At 47.0% G+C, this 18,002-nt stretch overlaps 1 protein-coding gene across 1 annotated transcript; it reads right to left on the reverse strand.

Annotated features, from left to right (window-relative positions):
• LOC123465083 (killer cell immunoglobulin-like receptor 2DL5A) lies at positions 1 to 17,559 on the reverse strand. The gene is made up of 14 exons (XM_045163233.1): positions 17,417 to 17,559; positions 15,768 to 16,067; positions 14,760 to 14,810; positions 13,895 to 14,017; positions 13,143 to 13,195; positions 12,913 to 13,031; positions 10,802 to 10,893; positions 10,544 to 10,579; positions 9,020 to 9,304; positions 6,833 to 7,132; positions 6,116 to 6,166; positions 1,969 to 2,073; positions 864 to 916; positions 1 to 765 (listed from the first exon to the last, which is right to left on the reverse strand). The coding sequence occupies exons 1-14, from the start codon at positions 17,517 to 17,519 to the stop codon at positions 619 to 621; spliced, it is 1,818 nt and encodes a 605-aa protein (XP_045019168.1). The 5' UTR covers positions 17,520 to 17,559; the 3' UTR covers positions 1 to 618.
• Positions 17,560 to 18,002: the final 443 nt, after the last annotated feature.

Here is an 18,002-nt window from a genome sequence, read left to right on the forward strand (position 1 = left end):
AGAATACTGGAGTGGGTTGCCATTTCTTCCCCCAGGGGATCTTCCCAACCCAGGGATCAAACCTGCATGTCTTGCATTGGCAGGTGGATTATTCACCACTGTGCCATCTGGGAAGCCCCTTTCTCTCCTATAGATAGCTTTCAATGGTTTTATGTGTTTGCATCTCCCACTGGACCAAGATCCACAACAAGATAAAGTTTTCTTCACTAATATTTGCTTAGAGACTTAGAATAGGTTATGCCACCACAGAAAACTGTTGGAGGAATTAATTCATTTTAAATATATCATGATTTCTAGGAGTTTATCAGCTGAATGTCAGAGAAAGTGTGTTATTTATGGTTCACTTTCTAGAACACTCCGGTGATTTTGTTGACAACATTGGAAATGATTGAATCATCGTGATAACCCCCTAGAATGGCTGGGGGAGGTTTCCAAGGGATTCTGAGGCTTTAGAGATAATCCTCTGATGAAGAGAGATGACCCTAATGATGTTTATATCTTCAGATTCCAGCTGTTGTTAGGATGGAGCTCTCAAGCTGAGTTTGAGAAAGTGTTACAGCTTCCATTGAAGACCTCCTGGGCATGTTCCGGGGATAGGATTCAAGCTTTGAACTGCTCTTAACATGTTGCAAGATCCATGTACACACTGGCATTAGCTGAGGGCTCTCTGGGCCTCTGGGACGTGGGAGTAATGATTTTCCGTGTGAAAACCGAACAATCCAAGTCGGTGTATGTCACCTCCTTCAGTTCCTCTGCGTCAGGGTCCTGCATAAAAGGGAATGACGAGTGAGGGTGTGCAAACACTTAGGGGAATGATGGGGGAAATGAGACTGCATTCAGAGGTTGTACCAAAGAGAACCTACCTCCCAATTCACCCTTCTGCCCACCTCAGGCTGGCTGTTCATTATAACAGCATCTGTGGGTGATAGAAGTCATTAAGACACTTGGGAGGGCACTTCTGGATTCTCACTTTATCCATACAGCACCAGTGGACAGAGAGAGACAGTGGATGTCTGAGATGACTCATCCTCCCCACAGTGTTGCTCAGTCATGTCCAACTCTTTGCAACCCCACAGACTGCAGCACGCCAGGCTTCCTTGTCCATTGCCAACTCCTGGAGTTTACTCAAACTCATGTCCATTGAGTCGGTGATGCCATCCAACCATCTCATCTCCCGAAAGTAGAGTCCAAGATTTTACCTCTTTGAAGTTCAAATGCCCACTGCATTGATAGCTCCCCCACCTTTTTTTTTTTTAAAGACTTTTTGATGTGAACCATTTTTAAAGTCTTTGTTGAATTTGTTACAATTTTGCTTCTGTTTTGTGTTTTGGTTTTTTGGCCACCATGAGGCGTGTGGGACCTTAGGTCCCCGACAAGGGATCGAACCTGAAACCACTGCACTGGAAGGTGAATTTGTAACCACTGGACCACCAGGGAAGTTCCAACAACTGCCTATCTCTATCACACTGGTTCCCTCCCCTGATTTCTCCCTTATGTCGATCCCTTCTCTAAATATTATTGGCTGCACTGGACCAGTGAAGAAGTATGCAATGACCTGTAAGCTGAGAGAAGGGGCAAGGGCACTGATGTTCTCTCTTGAAAGCTCTATCCTGGGACTTCCCTGGCAGTCCAGTGGTTAAGAATCTGCCTCTCAAGGCAGGGGATGCAGGTTTGATCCCTGGTCCGGGAACTAAGATCCTACATGCCTTGGAACAGTTAAGCTTGTGCACCAAACTAGAGAGCCCAAGTGCCAGGACGAAAGATTCTGTGTGATGCAGCCAAGTTCCCCGGTGCTGCAATGAAGACCCTATGCAGCCAAATAAAGAAGGAAGGAAGAAAGGAAGGAAGGAAGGGAGGAAAGAAAGACAGCTCTGTGTCTGTGGCTCCTGCCTTGAGCACATACCTGTACACTGTCCCCTCCCTTCCCCACTTTACCCAGATGCACTGGCCTCTCTTCCTGAGACTTACCCTTTGCATCAGGGCACCAGTGGTGGACAAGGAAGGAGATAAGGCTGACAAGGAATACGAAGGCCACAGAGGGTCCAACCAGAGCATGCAGGTGCCTGGGGATACCTGGAGGAAGACGTGAATCCATTACAAAACAAACCATAGCAGCTCTTCTTTACTGTTTGCCGGGTAAGTGAATGCGGTATCTCTATCTTCACAATACCCTTGAGTCAAACAAATTAAATTATCCAGTGGAAGAAAAAAGCGAAATAAAGATCAAAGTAAGGGCAGTTGTCATATGTCACATGCCCAGGAAACGACAAGACAGTTGAGCCCAGGGCTGTAGAACGCAGCTTGGCTGTGGTCTCATGAGCTATATTTAGGCTGATGCTCTGCGGGTGAGGGAGAGAGAAAAGACCAACCCCTCTGCCAGCTATTGCCAGACATACTTTGTTGTCCATCCCCCGACCAACAAAACCAGTCCTTTCAGAAATTAGGAGGAAAGTGATTGGGAGGTTGTGTTGTTTCCCACCTCTGAGTCCAAGATCTGAACTCACTCAAAATAATACTGGTGGCCTTCCCCAGTGGTCCAGTGGTTAAGAATACACCTGCTGATGCAGAGGACATGGGTTCCATCTCTGGGCCAGGAAGATTCCACGTGTCCCAGAGCAACTAAGCCTGTACTGAACTACTGAAGCCTGCATGCTGCAACTAGAGAAAGCTCACGCACAGCAACAGAGACCCAGAGCAGCCAAAAATAAATAAAGACATGACATAACAAAAAAGAACATTGGCATTCACCTCCCAGAATCTATCTGCATCTACACATACAATTGGAATTGGGGTGAAGTAAAGATTTTGGGGTGGGGAAATGGACAGGGGGAAGTTTTGTACCATGTATACAGCACTTTCTTTGATCCAGGACCTGTGCTGTGTGGGGTGGCGGCAGGGGGAGTAATGTTTTCACCTTTTTGATTTGACTCCATCCTCATAGAGAGCCTCAAAGGGAAGAGGTTCAATCTGGCTCTATTGTGGATAAAATAGAGGGTCAAAGAGGTAATCTTACCAAAGTAGACTAATGATGGTTTGAACCCAAGTATGTTTGGCATTCTAGTGTTTTATAAGACGGGCTTCCCAGGTGGCTCAGTGGTAAAGAACCTGCCTGCCAGTGCAGGAGACATGGGTTCAATCCCCAAGTGGGAAAGACCCTTTGGAACAGGAAATGGCAACCCACTCCAGTATTCTTGCCTGGAGAATCCAATGGACAGAGGAGTCTGGTAGTCCATGGGGTCGCAGAGTTGGACACAACTAAGTGACTAAACCACCACCACCAGCTGCTAAGACTCCAGGCTTCCAATGCAGGGGGTGCAGATTTGATCCTTGGTCAGGGAAACTAAGATCCAACATGGAGCAGCCGATTTTTTAAAAAAAGGTTTAAAATAGGGAGATTATCCTAGATTATTTGGATGATCCAGTGTAATCACGAAGTTCTTACAAGAGGAAGAGAGAGGGAGAAGAAGAGAGTTGGAGAGAGAGATGTGATGAAAGAAAGTGGGTCAGAGTGAGGCACTGGCACGTAGACACGACCAACCACTGTAGCTGTGAAGATGGACGAAGCGACCGTGAGATGTAGGGAAATGTAAGAAACTTCTAGAAGCTGCGACAGGCAAGGAAATGGATTCTTCCCCAGAACCTCCAAAAGGAATGCAATCCTCCTGCCATCTTGATTTTAGCCCAGTGTCACCCATTCATTTTAGAGGGCTTCCCTGGTGGCTCAGATGGTAAAGAATCTGCCTGCCATGTGGGAGATCTGGGTTCAATCCCTGGTTCAGGAAGATCCCCTGGAGGAGAGCGTGGCAACCCACTCCAATATTCATGGACAGAGGATCCTGGCAGGCTACAGTCCATGGGGTCACAAAGAGTCAAACACCCCTGAGCAACTAACATTTTCACTTTTACCCATTTCAGACTTCCCACTTATAGAACTGTAAATACTTTAAAACACCATGGTGTTATTATGCCCTGAGCCTGTGGAAATTTGTTGAAGCAGCATAGGAAATGAATGTCCAATGCATATTGTACATTACTTAAACGAGTACTTAATGAGTTAGAACTTAAACTGGAACAGTACTTAAATGAGTAAGTTAATGAAGGAATCCTAAACATGGATGGATTCAGTTCTTACTGTAGCTTTTGTGCTACTGAGAACTTTTGGTTTCATCCTGACAGACAAGAGCTCATTTCTTTTTATTTTTAAAGATTAAAGAAAAATTTTTTTGATGTGGATCATTTTTTAAAGTCTTTATTGAATTTGTTGCAATACTTTTTTTAAATTTTATTTTATTTTTAAACTTTATAAAATTGTATTAGTTTTGCCAAATATCAAAATGAATCCGCCACAGGTATACATGTGTTCCCCATCCTGAACCCTCCTCCCTCCTCCCTCCCCATACCATCCCTCTGGGTCGTCCCAGTGCACCAGCCCCAAGCATCCAGTATCATGCATCGAACCTGGACTGGCAACTCGTTTCATACTTGATATTTTACATGTTTCAATGCCATTCTCCCAAATCTTCCCACCCTCTCCCTCTCCCACAGAGTCCATAAGACTGTTGTTACAATATTGCTTCTGTTCTATGCTTTGCTTTTTTCACCATGAGGCAAGTGGGATCTTAGCTTCCCGACCAGGGATCGAACTCACACCCCCTGCATTGGAAGGTGGGTTCTTTTTTTGTATATACACCCAAATGTATTCATTTATTTTTAAAAATTTATTTTTGATAATAAATAATTGCTTTACAATGTTGTGTTGGTTTCTGCCATTCATCAACATCAATCAGCTGTAGGTATGTATATATCCCTTCCCTAGTGAACCTCCCTCCCACCTCCCCCACCATCCCACCCCTCTGGGTTGTCGTGGAGATCTGGTTGAGCTCCCTGTGTTACACAGCAATGTCCCATTAGCTGTCTATTTTACATCTGGTAATGGATATGTTTCAATGCTACTCTCAATTAGTCCCACCCCCTCCTTCCCCTGCCAAAGTCTGTTCTCTATGTCTGTGTCTCTATTCCCACCCTGCAAATAGGTTCATCAGTATTGTCTTTCTAGATTCCATATATAAGCATTGATATACGAAATTTGCTTTTCAGAACTGACTCAAATGCGTTCCTTTTTATGGCTGAAGGAAGGTGGATTCTTAACCACTGGACCACCTGGGAAGTCCCAGTGCTCATTTCTTGGCAGACAGAACTTCTCAAAGAACTGGGCCATCGCCCCCACCAGCTGCTGCCTTCTTTTCCCTTCCTGAAGCCTTCACAGTTCTCATCTCCAGTTAGCAATGCAGAGAGATTAGTCGTGGCATTATTCCTGGTGGGGAGGGGTGGGGTGGGGTCAGGTTTATTCTCATCCTCCTCTCTTCTCCTCTCCTCTCTGAGGAGGAGACCTCAGCTACAGAAAATTAGAGATTAAGAGCCCTTGCTGGGGAAAAATGTATCTATGTGTATAACTGAGTCACTTTGCTGTGTACAGCAGAGATCAGCACAATGCTGTAAGTCAACTATACTTCAATAAAAAAAATATTGAGTCCTAACTGGACAACAGTCCACGGGGTCGCAAAGAATTGGACACGACTGAACGACTGAACTGAACTGAACTGGACCGACTGCACACAGACCCTTTGGGGTACCCCCTTTTGATGTGGTAGAATCTGGGGATCAGACAGGGTAGATGACAAGCCCAAGAGCACAGAGCTGGAAAGGTGGCTAACAACACATGCAGGCTCAGTCACTCAGTCATGTCTGACTCTTTTTGACCCCATGGGGTGTAGCCCGCCAGGCTCCTCTGTCCATGGGATTCTCCAGGCAAGAATACCCGAGCGAGTTTGAGTAAACTCCAGGGGATAGTGAAAGACAGGGAAGCCTGGCATCCTACAGTCCATGGGGCTGCAGAGTCAGACACAACTTAGCAACTGAACAATACTGGAATGGGGTGCTCTTTCCTCCTCCTGGGGATCTTCCTGACCCAGGGATCAAACCTGTGTCTCCTGCCTTGGCATGCAGGTACTTTACCGCTGAGCCACCTGGGAAGCCCAGCTGGGTCCATAATCTATTCAAGAGTTTCTCCCTCCCAGGGTTCTGCAAGCAGAGATCAGAGGAATCAGTTACTCACCGCTGTTGGAGTTTGGTTTTGTGTGTAGTGGCTGACTACTTGAAGAGTTTCCTAGAAAGAGGAACAGGAGAGAGGTGAGGGAAGGAGGCTGCCTTTTATTTCATGGAAGCTTCTTTGTCATCTAATGCTGAGGTCCTGAGAGTCTTAGCATCCCTTCTCCTAATCCCTGGGGACTTGACTGCCTCCCTGAGCTTCAAGATGCCGAGAGGTGGACTTCCCTGGTGGTCCTGGTGGGTAAGACTTGGCCTTCCAATGCAGGGGGTGTGGGTTCCATCCCTGGTCCCAAAGATCCCACAAGCCTCGAGGCCAGAAAACCAAAACATTAAAAAAAAAAAAAAGAATCAGGGCTTCCCTGGTGGCTCAAAGGTTAAGAATCCACCTGCCAATACAGGAGACAGGGGTTCGATCCCTGATCCACGAAGATCCCACATGCCGAGGAGCAACTAAGCCCATGCCCCACAACTACTGGGCCAGTGCTCCAGAGCCCGGGAGCCACAAGTACTGTGCCCATGTGCTGCAACGACCGAAACCTGCACACCCTAGAGCTTGTACTCCACAACAAGAGAAGACACCACAAATGAGAAACGTGTGCACTGCAGCTAGAGAGGAGCCCCTGCTCCTGAGAAAAGCCTGTGCAGCAACAAGACCCAGTACAGCAAAAAATAAATAAATACAATTATGAAAAAAACATTTAGTTTGAATCAAGAGGTTCCTCACCTGTGACAGACAGGTACAGTGGGTCGCTGGAGTCCGACCATGAGTAGGGAGAGCGAGTGAAGGAGCCGTAGCACCTGTAGACCCCGCTATGGGCTGGGGTCCCAGGACCCAGAGGGAACTCTGCCTGGAGTGCTCCGTGGGGGACCCACACTCCAGCCAGCGGGGGCCCAAGGTTCTCCCCCTCCCTGAGCAGATGGAACTGGTCAAAGGCACTCTCGGAGCTGCAGACCAAGGTCACGTTCTCCCCTGACCTCACCACGGGTCCCCCCTGGGCTGAGAGAGAGGGTTTCTTGGACAGACCTGGAAGGAGAAGAGGCAGTTTAGTGAGACAGGCTTTTCCCGAATCCCATGTCCTTCACCCCTGAACTGAGAATTCACACCCGCAGTTCTTCTCAACTCTCTCTCTCTCTTGCTCTCACTCTCTAATTCTCCCATATCTCTCTCCTACTTTCTCTCTCTAGGTCTCTGAAATTGCCTCCCTCCTAATTTTTTTCCTTCTTGTATATATATATATATATATATATATATATATATATATATATATATATATATATAAAACTCTGTACTTCTCCTTGGATTGGTTGATTTGATCTGTCTTCTTTCATTCTGAGGCTTTCATTCTCTATCTCGTCTCTATCTTTCAGCATTATTCATCTATCTATTCTGTTATCTGTCTATATCTCCATCCACCATTCGATCTACCCATCTTATTATCTATCTATATATCCATCCATCATTCCACCATCTATCTACCTTTCTATGTATGTATCTATCTACCTATTTTATCATCTATGTGTATGTTCATCCATCATTTTACCTATCTATCATCTATTTCCACTTCCATGACTTCCTCAGCTTCTCTGTCTCTCTGGGTCTCTTTTGTAATTCCTATTATCCATCCCCAGATCACCATCTTTCTCAATCTTTGCACCCATCCACCCTCCCAAGTCTCTTATTTTTAGGGCTTTTCTGTCCACTCCCTTCTTTCTCATTAATTCTCTATCCCCTTTTCTTTCTATTTACCATTATTTTTTTAAATGTTTTTCCCACTGCCCCCAGTCCCTCTGGCTTATTTTCTGTGTGTGCACCCAGAAACTGTGTTTCTGCCTTTGCTTTTCGATGACTGTTTTCTGTCTGATTCCATGTCTCTGTGGGCTTTGACCTCCATAATCTTACAACGTTTGGTGTGACCTTGCACGTGGGCCTGAGTATACAGCATGAGAACCCATGAAACACACAACATACAGGAGCTGGTGTTTGGCTCCGTCACCAGGGACCTTGGTGTCCTGGGGCACAGTGTGGCTCAACCACCTGGAACGAAGCCACATCTGAGTGAACACAGTATCTGTGCATCACCCAGGGCATGAGGACACAGGGCTCCTGGGGAAACAGCCTGAGACAGACCAACCCGGTCATGAAGTCCTGGGTAGATACATGGTGTATCCTTGGGTTCTTTGAGTAGAGAAGAGAGTGTAAAGTTAAAATGGAAACCAGGCTCCTAAACTATTTCTGGTCTCTGAGCAAAGTCAGGGTGGAAGGACACCCTCTCTGCTACCTGCCTTTCTGTCTGTGTCTCTCACTTCATTCTTTATCTCCATCTCTATCTCTGAGTTCCTCTGTCTCTGCCCCTGCATCTGTCTTTTCTGTCATAACAGGTGGTCTGTACTTGTTTCTCCTCTTTCTTTGTCTCTTGGATGCAACTCTCATCAAGTCAGTTTCTCTCCATGAAAAGCACCCTTCTCTCATCTCCCACACCACCACCTGGGGCTTCCATGTCCTGGTACATCCAGTCTGCATGCCAGCCCTTGACATTCTCACCTGTGATCACTGTGTCCAGAGGGTCACTGAGGGGCTGACCACTCAGAGTGGGAGAGATCGAAAGCACAGAAACATCTGCAGGAAAACCTCCTCATCTCAAGGTCACCTGCTTACCAACCTTAGTTCCACATGCGGTTTCATTTCCCTGGAATGGGACGTAGCAATCGTAGATTTGGGGTTTTAGGATGTGGGCATCACGGGGCACCATCATTCTGCCCACTGCGGGACCCAATTTCCTCTATTAAATAGCTTTTTATCTAGAATGCCTGGAGCACTTCCTGTCATTCTGACTGGACCCTGACTCACACTCCCACTGGGATCTGGGAGACTGGGACAACGGGTGGCCTCTCTGGACAAGAGCTCTCTGACCTGTGACCACAATCTCCAGGGGGTCACTGGGTGCTGACCACACAGTGGGGAGGTGACTGTAGTGACCATGACATCTGTAGGTCCCCGCGTGTGCTTCGGTCACAGGGCCCATGAGGAAGTTCTTCCAGAATATGACGCCCTGGAGCTCAGGGACATTGGTTCTGTCATCCTTGTGTAGCCTGAACCTGTCAAATCCGAGAGGGGAGTGACACGAGAGAGTCACATGCTGTCCTTGAGGAACTACGGGGCTTGGCCAGGCTGACAGGGAGGGCTTGTCATGACCACCTGGGGGAGAAGAATGCACGGTTTACAGTAGAAAATGGGGAACCCCTTCCCCTCGATGGACTCAGAGGACCCTCCCTCTTCCCACATCTCTAAGGCTCCTTTTCAAACCAGGGGAATCCGTGCTCCATGGAGATTCCCACACCACAGAGGCATAGCACACCCTGCATGAAAAACATCTGCTGAGAATTTTGAGTGTGTGGGTATGCTCAGTTGTGTCTGACTCTTGTGACCCCCTGGATTGTAGCCCTCCAGGCTCCTCTGTCCATGGGGATCTCCAGACAAGAATACTGGAGTGGGTTGCCATTTTGTTCTCCAGGGGATCTTCCAACCCCAGGATAGAACCCACATCTCCTGCAGCCCCTGTATTGCAGGCATGTTCTACACCACTGAGATACCTGGGAAGCCTGAGAATTTTGGGCAAGTGTCGACTAACAGACTCTTCCTGGATGTTGATAATGTAAAATTTGTTTTATAAAACAAGACGGAGTAGGCACCCAATGGAAGAACAACCTGTGTGAGTGAAATGATGTCAGCTCACATGAGAAACACAGGACATGATGGAGCCTGTGGTAGAAGCTTCTGGAATCTCAGGGGGCAGGGCATAGGTTCTCCCCTTATTCTGAATGGAGGCCAGCAGCAGCAGTTGTCTGCAATGCCTATCCATGGAACTGCTGGAGAGCTTCAGTCATCATCACCTTGTCCTCCAAGGGTCTGTGGTCCCTGGCCCTGATGCCTTCCCTCAGTCTACAGATAACACCAGTCCCTCACAGTCACCCCAGCTCTGAGCATCACAGTCTCCTGTAGGTGCCCATAGAGCCTGGCTCAGCAGAGGGAAGAGTGTCTGGGGGAGGGTCTCTGGGCCAGAACTGGGGGCTAGATTTCCCTGAAAGTGTTAGTCAACCAGTCGTGTCTGACTCTTTGTGACCCCATGGGCTATAGCCCACCAGACTCCTGTATCCATGGAATTGTCCAGGCAAGAATACTGGAGTGGCTTGACATTTCCTTCTCCAGGGGATCTTCCCAACCCAGGGATCAAACCCAGGTCTCCCTCACTGCAAGCAGACTCTTTACCATCAAAGCCACCTTGGGCTCCCATTTTCTACTTCCAAAAGACCACCCTCATATGGTTATGACTTCCCATGGTTGACCCATCACCCTACCTTCTGCGCCATCTCCCCTCCTATACAAGAGAGTCTTACTTGAGGAGGATGGCAACCATGGTTTGGGGGAAAGACTCACCCTCTTGTGCCCAGATGCTCTGGATCAAGAAGAAACCTGGAAGAGAGACTCATGATGGACGATCCATCTCATGTCAGACCTGGCCTCCTACTCCCCCAGCCTGGTGTGTGGGCCTTGTTGGCAAGGATGTTGCTCGGCCTTCATGAAACCAACCATCAAGGTCCACTTTGCCCCTGTGGAGGCAGGGCTCTCTGTTAAGGTGGACCCAGTGCTCCAGGTCAATATTTGCACCAGGCTTCGTTCCCTTCCAGGACTCACCAAGACATGTCAGGCTGATGATGGCAGACAGCATGGCGCTGCTCCTACTGAGCAGGAGGCAGCAGCTCTGCAGACCTGAAGAGTACACAGGATGTTAAGATGATGCCCCAACTAACGTCGTGTGCAAGCTGACCACAGGACGGAAAGGTGACTCACACAGGCTCTTCTTACCTTAAAAAAGGCAGAGTGTGGGGGCCCCGGCTGAGGGAGGAATTGGGCTTCCTGGAAAATTTTAAGGCCAGTGCTGTCTCTTCAGATTGTTTAACAAACTTGAACCACAACCTCTGGCCCAGCCCACCTTTGGCTACATTTTCAAGTTTACCAAAAATGTATGCTGCAATATCTAATCTGCTATGACTTTGAGGCACTGAATTATTTTCTGTTTTCATTCTTGATATGATTTTCATAGAATTTCGTATTTCATTCCTATATTAAAAAATTTCCCAGCATTATATTTTATCTTTAATGTTCAACCATCTCTATGACATCCACAGTAAAAATGTCTTTACTGAAAATGCTAATTTCATGATTTTTTAAAATTTATGGATTTTCCTATATTGTATTTTCTTTTCCCTGTATGTGTGCACTGCCAAGTTCCTGGAACATGTAATAATTTTTAAAAATTTATGTATAGTTGGCTTAAAATATTATATTAGTTACAGGTGTATTACATAGTGATTCAGTATTTTCAGAGATTACACACAGTACAAAATATTATACAATATTGACTATATTCCCTGTGCCAGACATTATAGCCCTGTGACTTAATTATTCTATAAATGGTTGTTGGTATTTCTTAATCCAGTCTACATACTTTGCTGCCCCTCACACCCACCCCACTCCCTTCTCCCCTCTGGTAACCACTAGTTTCTCCTTTGAATCTGTGAGCCTGATTCTCTTTTGTTATATTTGCTCATTTATTTTTATTTTCTTAGTACTTATTATTGTTTATCTGGCTGCATCAGATCTGAGTTGTGGAATGTGGTATCCTTTTAGTTGTAGCTTGTGGGATCTAGTTCTCTGACCAGGGATTGAACCTGGACCCCCTGCATTGGGAACCCAGTCTTAGTCACTGGACCATCATGGAAATCACTATTTTGATTTTTAGATTCCACATATAAGTGAAAACATACAGCATTTCTCTTTCCCTGTCTGACTTATTTCACTAAGCATAATGACCTCCAAGTCAATCCATGTTCTCAACAGTCAGGATTTTGTTCTTTTTAGAAAGCTGAGGGGGCTTCTCTGGTGGCTTAGTGGTAAAGACTCTGCCTGTCATTGCAAGAGACCTGAGAGACCTGAGTTTGATGGGTCGAGAAGATCCCCTGGAGAAAGGAATGGAAACCGATTCCAGTATTCTTGCCTGGAGAATCCCATGCACACAGGAGCCTGGGTGGCTACAGTCCATGGGTCGCAAAAATGACTGAGTTGACTTAGCATGCATGTATTCAGCCTAATATGGTTAGTGGCACCATACTGGCTATCTCAGAGTATACTTCATCTTTTTATTTTGCCAACTACCATTATTATTTTTTCATGGAAAGCATTTTATTTTAAATATAACAGTGTGCACATGTCAATCCCAAACTTCCCTCTATCTGTCCCCCACTCCTCCCTTCTGGTAACTCTAAGTTTGTTCTCTAAGTCTACAAGTCTGTTTCAGTCTTGTAAATAAGTTTACCCTTGTAAAATGTTACTGAATAAAGGGGTTTACTTTTATTCATTTTGTTTTATTTTAAGCTGAATAATTTGAAGAGTCAACTGGCAAATTTTTTATGCTTTATTGAAATTTTAGAAAAAGTAGGGTGATCATGATAAGCTACCTAGTATGAGTGATTGATTATAGCATCTTCCCAAAAGGTGAGATAGTTACAATAGAGTCCTAGAATAGCCAGGAGATCATTAAGAGGTGGTGGGACTTTTGAAGATGATACTGTAGTTCTTGGACTCCACTCCTCACCCCAGAGCTGCTGGGCTGCTTTGGAGGAGAAGGAGTGTCCATGAGGAACCCCTTTAACAAGAGATCTAGGTCCTTGGTTTGTAAGACTCTGTGTGCTCAGAGGATGGGGCCAGGTCAGGGCTCAGCACGGTCTTGGTTTATGTTGAATTACTCATAGATAATGGGCTCGGCAGAGGGATTCATGGGCCTCAGGGGAGTGGGAGTGAACCATCTCTCGGAGAGGGTCCTGAGGTCCAAGTGAGCGTATATCACGTCTTCTGCTGCAGAGTCCTGACAGGAGAGAGGTGAGAATGATGGACTGAGATGTGATCTTCAAAGGCTGGGGCATTGGGCATTGGAGAGGCTCAGACTATGGCAAGGGTTTGGGCTGGGAGGACTCACCTCATCATTCACTGTTCGATCTTCCATGGGTTCTCCTTCCATGATGGCAACATCTGCAAATGGAAGAGAGTCAAGGCTCTTCAGGGTGGAGGTAGTTATTCCAGACCTCTGTAACTTTCATAGTTACATCAAAGCCAGAAAAAGGCAGGGGTGTGCCCCAGGTTGCTGAGCCTGTCTACTCTACTAAATGAAAACAAAACAAAACATTCCATATACTTGCGCAGTCATCACGGACTGTCTGAGGAACCTGTGCAAACTCACAGACCCATGAGTCCTCTTCTACATATCAGCAGATTCCCAAGATCATGTAGGGGAGAAAAATGGATGGTTGTAGTTGAAGGGAAGAACAGGGTTTGGAATGTCCCTGGTGGCCCAGGGATTAAGAGTCATCCTTCCAGTTCAGGGAATGTGGGTTCTATCCCTGGTGGGAGAACTGAGATCCCACATGCCTTGAAGAAAGTATCCTCAATGCTGCAAGTGCTGAGCCCATGAGCTCTGGAGCCTTGAACTGCACCACAGCACTACAATGAGGATCCCCCATGCTGCAGTCAAGACCTGATGCAGCCAAGAATAAATCCACACATAGTTTGATAAAAAGAACAGGGTTCCATGGATCTCTGGAAGATGTTCCATCAGGGATTACAACAACGGAAGTCAGTTTTTAACCTACAGGAAGTGAACATGCCATTCTCTGCTACGAGCCTACCTCCCCCTGGGTCAGATGATGCTGAGCTCACCACCTTCAGACTTACGATTTTGGGTAGAACACCAGTGACAGACAAGAGCAGCGAGGAGGATGCTGGTAGAGGTGAAGGCTATGACAAGCCCAAGGACAATGTACCACGTGCTGGAGTGTTCTTGAGAAAGCAGTGCTTCTGCCAACAAACAAAACGGTAGAAGGTCTGGGTATTCGTTGCACACGTTGTGCCCCCAACACACTGGATTTAATGTATCCTTGTGTCAAACTGTCAGCAGCTCTCAACCTGATCAGTTATGGTCTCTACTTTCCAGGAGGTACCAAAGCATCCAGGAGAGATGCTAGCAGTGGATGAAGTAAAGAGGCCATGCAAGACCACCAGATGTCTGAACCAAGGTCCCCCAGGCACCGAAGCAGTTTTTCTCTGCTGCCCCATATGACATGGCATGGTGGTTTTGCATGAATGGAGAACCTTTAATCCACAATACATTTCCCCCTCCATCCACATAGACCTCGAATGGAATCCTCAAGAAGATATGACACTTTTGTTTCTGACCTGTGGAATGCTTAGTTCACAAAACACTAAGAGGAATAACACATATATAAGGTGTTCCCTAAAATTCTCCACTTGCCCTGCCATCCAGCCCCAAAGATCCTGGTGGAGGGAGGGTGAGTATCTCCCTTAAGCATGGGGTTATGTCACTATGACCTGCTTTGTTCAATTTAGAAATTCCCAGTCACAGAGCATGAACAGCTCAATGCCCCCTCTGGTTCTAGGCAGACCACGGTCTCAAATGCTGACATGACAGGGACGTTGAGGAACCCAAAGTCACAGAGCTGGGAGGTGGTAGAACCAACACTCACACAGGAACCCTCTGTCTTCTCAGAAATTTGCTGAGATAGGAGACTGTCTTGCTTACCTTCTGTGGTGTGTGGATCCAAGGTTGACGGGCAAGTGCTTGTAGTGGATCCTAGGGGGAAAAAGAAAGAAGGGGTGAACAAGTAACTGTCCAAATACCGACTGAATGAGGACTATTCTTTCTGGAAGGTTGACTTCCTGCCTGTCCTTGACTCTATCATCTCTCAGAGCCTTGATGGGGGAGGGCAGAGCTTCTGGTTCCTCCCCGTGAATGCATTGAGTAGAACCTCTATCCTGGAGAAGGAATGGTGGAAGGAGGCAGGAAGGATATGCCTGGTGAAAGACAGCTGTAAGCAAGAGACATTCTCTCTGCTACGGGAATGAGTATTTATGCTCCTTAATTGTGATATCACCTGTATGTCAGAGGTGCTTCTGGGAAAACATTAAGAGCAAGTGGCCAATGTAATCTCTGATCTTCCCGAATGAGCCCAGCCTCTCCTCCCCCTGGGTCTACCCTGACCCTTTTCTTTATTGCCTGGATAGACAGGACTGTGATGTGGAGCATCCATACAGGAAGTGGAAGAGAGTTGAGATGCCATCTACCATCTCTCTTCCTCTCTGGTTCTCATTGCCTCCATTTCTCCAGAAGCCCTAAGGTTGCCCTGACACCAGTATGGAGCCCTTGATATAGAGTTCATGATACAGTAAGCTGTTATGCAAAAACCCAAATGGACTTTTTGTCCAGTGCAATCTCATTGTGTATATTGTAAAGCATGGGACTCTTCATGGGTTCTCCAGGCAAGAATACTGGAATGGGTTGCCATTTCCTCCTCCAGGGGACCATGTATTGTCAGGACTCTTCACTATGACCCGTCAGGCTTGGGTCGCCCTGCATGACTGGCTCATAGCTTCCCTGAGGTACGAAGGCCCCTTCACCACTACAAGGCTGTGATCCATGTGGAGGAGATAGTGAAGGACAGAGGAGTCTATTGTGCTGCAGTCCTCAGGGTTGGACAACATAGTGTTTGAACAGGAACAACAAAGCATGGGTCAGGAAGAGGTTGCTCACCTGTGACAGACAGGAACAGTGGGTCGCTGGAGTCTGACCACGAGTAGGGAGAGCGAGTGAAGGAGCCGTAGCACCTGTAGGTCCCGCTGTGGGCTGGTGTCCCAGGACCCAGAGGGAACTCTGCCTGGAGTGCTCCGTGGGGGCCCTGCCCTCCAGCGAGTGGGCGTCCAAGGTTCACCCCCTCCCTGAGCAGATGGAACTGGTCAAAGGTGCTCTCGGAGCTGCAGACCAAGGTCACGTTCTCTCCTAACCTCACCGTGGGGCCTCCCTGGGCTGAGAGAGAGGGTTTTTTGGACAGACCTGGAAGGAAGAGAGCTTGATCTTAGAGCACAAAGTAACTCTAGTCCTAAGAAGAGGACTAAAGCCTGAAGTGTGCAACAAGAGCAGCACTGCAATGAGAAGGCCACCCACCACCAGGAGAGAAAGCCTCACAGTAAGGGGTACCCAGCACAGAGAGGGTGGGTTGATTTGGGAGAATGGCATTGAAACATGTATAATATCATATATGAAACGAGTTGCCAGTCCAGGTTTGATGCACGATACTGGATGCTTGGGGCTGGTGCACTGGGCTGACCCAGAGGGATGGTACGGGGAGGGAGGAGGGAGGAGGGTACAGGGTGGGGAACATGTGTATACCTGTGGTGGATTCATGTTGATATATGGCAAAACCAATACAATATTGTAAAGTTAAAAAAAATAATAAATAAAAAAAGAAAACTTTGAAATAACTTTAAAAATGGAGTGTCATTTAAAATCCTTTTAAAAAATAAAAAAATTTTAAAATGGATTGTCATTTAATATTCTTTTCTAAAGAAAGAATATATGTATATGAATAACTGAATCACTCTGTTGTACAACAGGAATTAACAACATCTGAAATCAACTAGACTTCAACAAACCTAAATAAGATAAAATAAATTATAAAAATCAACCAGATGTGGCATTCTCTTGAAATAAACAGACTACTACTAAGTAGACTACTAACTACTGCTGGGGACCATCAGAAAACATGGCATTGACCCAGAAGAAAAGATTATGGAGTGAAAATTGCCAGAATCTCATTAATCTTTGACCACCTCTTTCTTGAGGGCGTGTTCAGCGCTGCCCTGTCCACCCCCAGGGGCTGGAAGGGATGGTTTAGCGGGGATGGTTGGAGGGACCACTCCCCCCGCCCCTTTGTGCAGAAGGACGCGTTAAACCGCGACGCTGAGCAATGTCAGGGTGTCAACCTCCATCACGATCACCCAGGGGCTGGACAGCAAGGGCGTCTGGTACCACAATGTGCTGCTGACAGAGGAACGGAGCTCTGACATGAAAGCAGGAAACCAACCCCTTAACCAACCATCGTTGGCTGCCTGAGCGGCGAATTGCCTGGGTCCCTGCTCTGGTACATTTTTCTCCACTGGTCGTTCTTTCATGTTCTTTCTCCTTCACTCTGTCACCGGCTGTGTCTTCTCCTTAGCACATGGCAGGGACTCTGTTTTCTTTTCCCTTCCATGTTCACACCTCCTCTCTTTCTGGTTTGTTCCCTCTCCTGAGTTTGTGAGTGTCTCTGCACGCCTGTCATTCTCTCTCGGTACTGAAGCTGGACTGGACACCAGAACTTCTGTGACACAGAGAGCAGAAGGGACTGGTCTGGCCACACTCACCTGTGATCATGATGTCCACGGGTTCACTGGGGGCTGACCACTCATAGGGGGATCTTCTGAGAGAGCCATAGCATCTGTAGGTGCCCACACTCGCCAAAGTCATGGGGCCAATGACGAAGTCAGCTGAGGCATACCCACCAGTGAGCATCTCTTCACATTTCTGGAAATGCCCTGTGCTGTTTTCTTGGTGCAGGATAAAATTGTCAAACATTACCAGTGAGTGACAGTGGAGGGTCACATTCTCTCCCCCCTGCATGAGGGGCCCTGGGTGGGCTGAGATGGAGGGTTTTGTGAACACACCTAGGAGCAAAGAGGTTGTGTGCTTCAGTGAGTCACCCACCTTGGCCCTTCCCCTGACATCTGAAGGTGTAAAACTCCTCCCCATTTGGCAGCGGAGCCAATTACCCTTCCTGTGTGTTTTGTTGCATTCTCTTTAGCCTTGTTCTTGGGCTCTGGCTCATGTTTCTCTTTGCTCAAGACCTCCAGCCTCCTCTGTGCTCATTCTAAGCTCTTTAGCTGTTGGATCTGCTCTCGGGTTCATGCATGCTTACTCAGTCACTTCAATTGAGTCCGACTCTGTGCAACT

This window comes from Bubalus bubalis, chromosome 18, assembly GCF_019923935.1.
Source record: "Bubalus bubalis isolate 160015118507 breed Murrah chromosome 18, NDDB_SH_1, whole genome shotgun sequence".
NCBI lineage: Eukaryota > Metazoa > Chordata > Mammalia > Artiodactyla > Bovidae > Bubalus > Bubalus bubalis.

Coding starts and splice junctions, on each gene's coding strand:
- LOC123465083 (XM_045163233.1), bottom strand. CDS start 17,519: ATGACTTTGGCGAGTGTGGGCACCTACAGATGCTATGGCTCTCTCAGA. Junction 13,032..13,142: donor ATCGAACAGTGAATGATGAG/GTGAGTCCTCCC, acceptor CTCTCCTGTCAG/GACTCTGCAGCAGAAGACGT. Junction 10,580..10,801: donor CATCAGCCTGACATGTCTTG/GTGAGTCCTGGA, acceptor TCTCTCTTCCAG/GTTTCTTCTTGATCCAGAGC.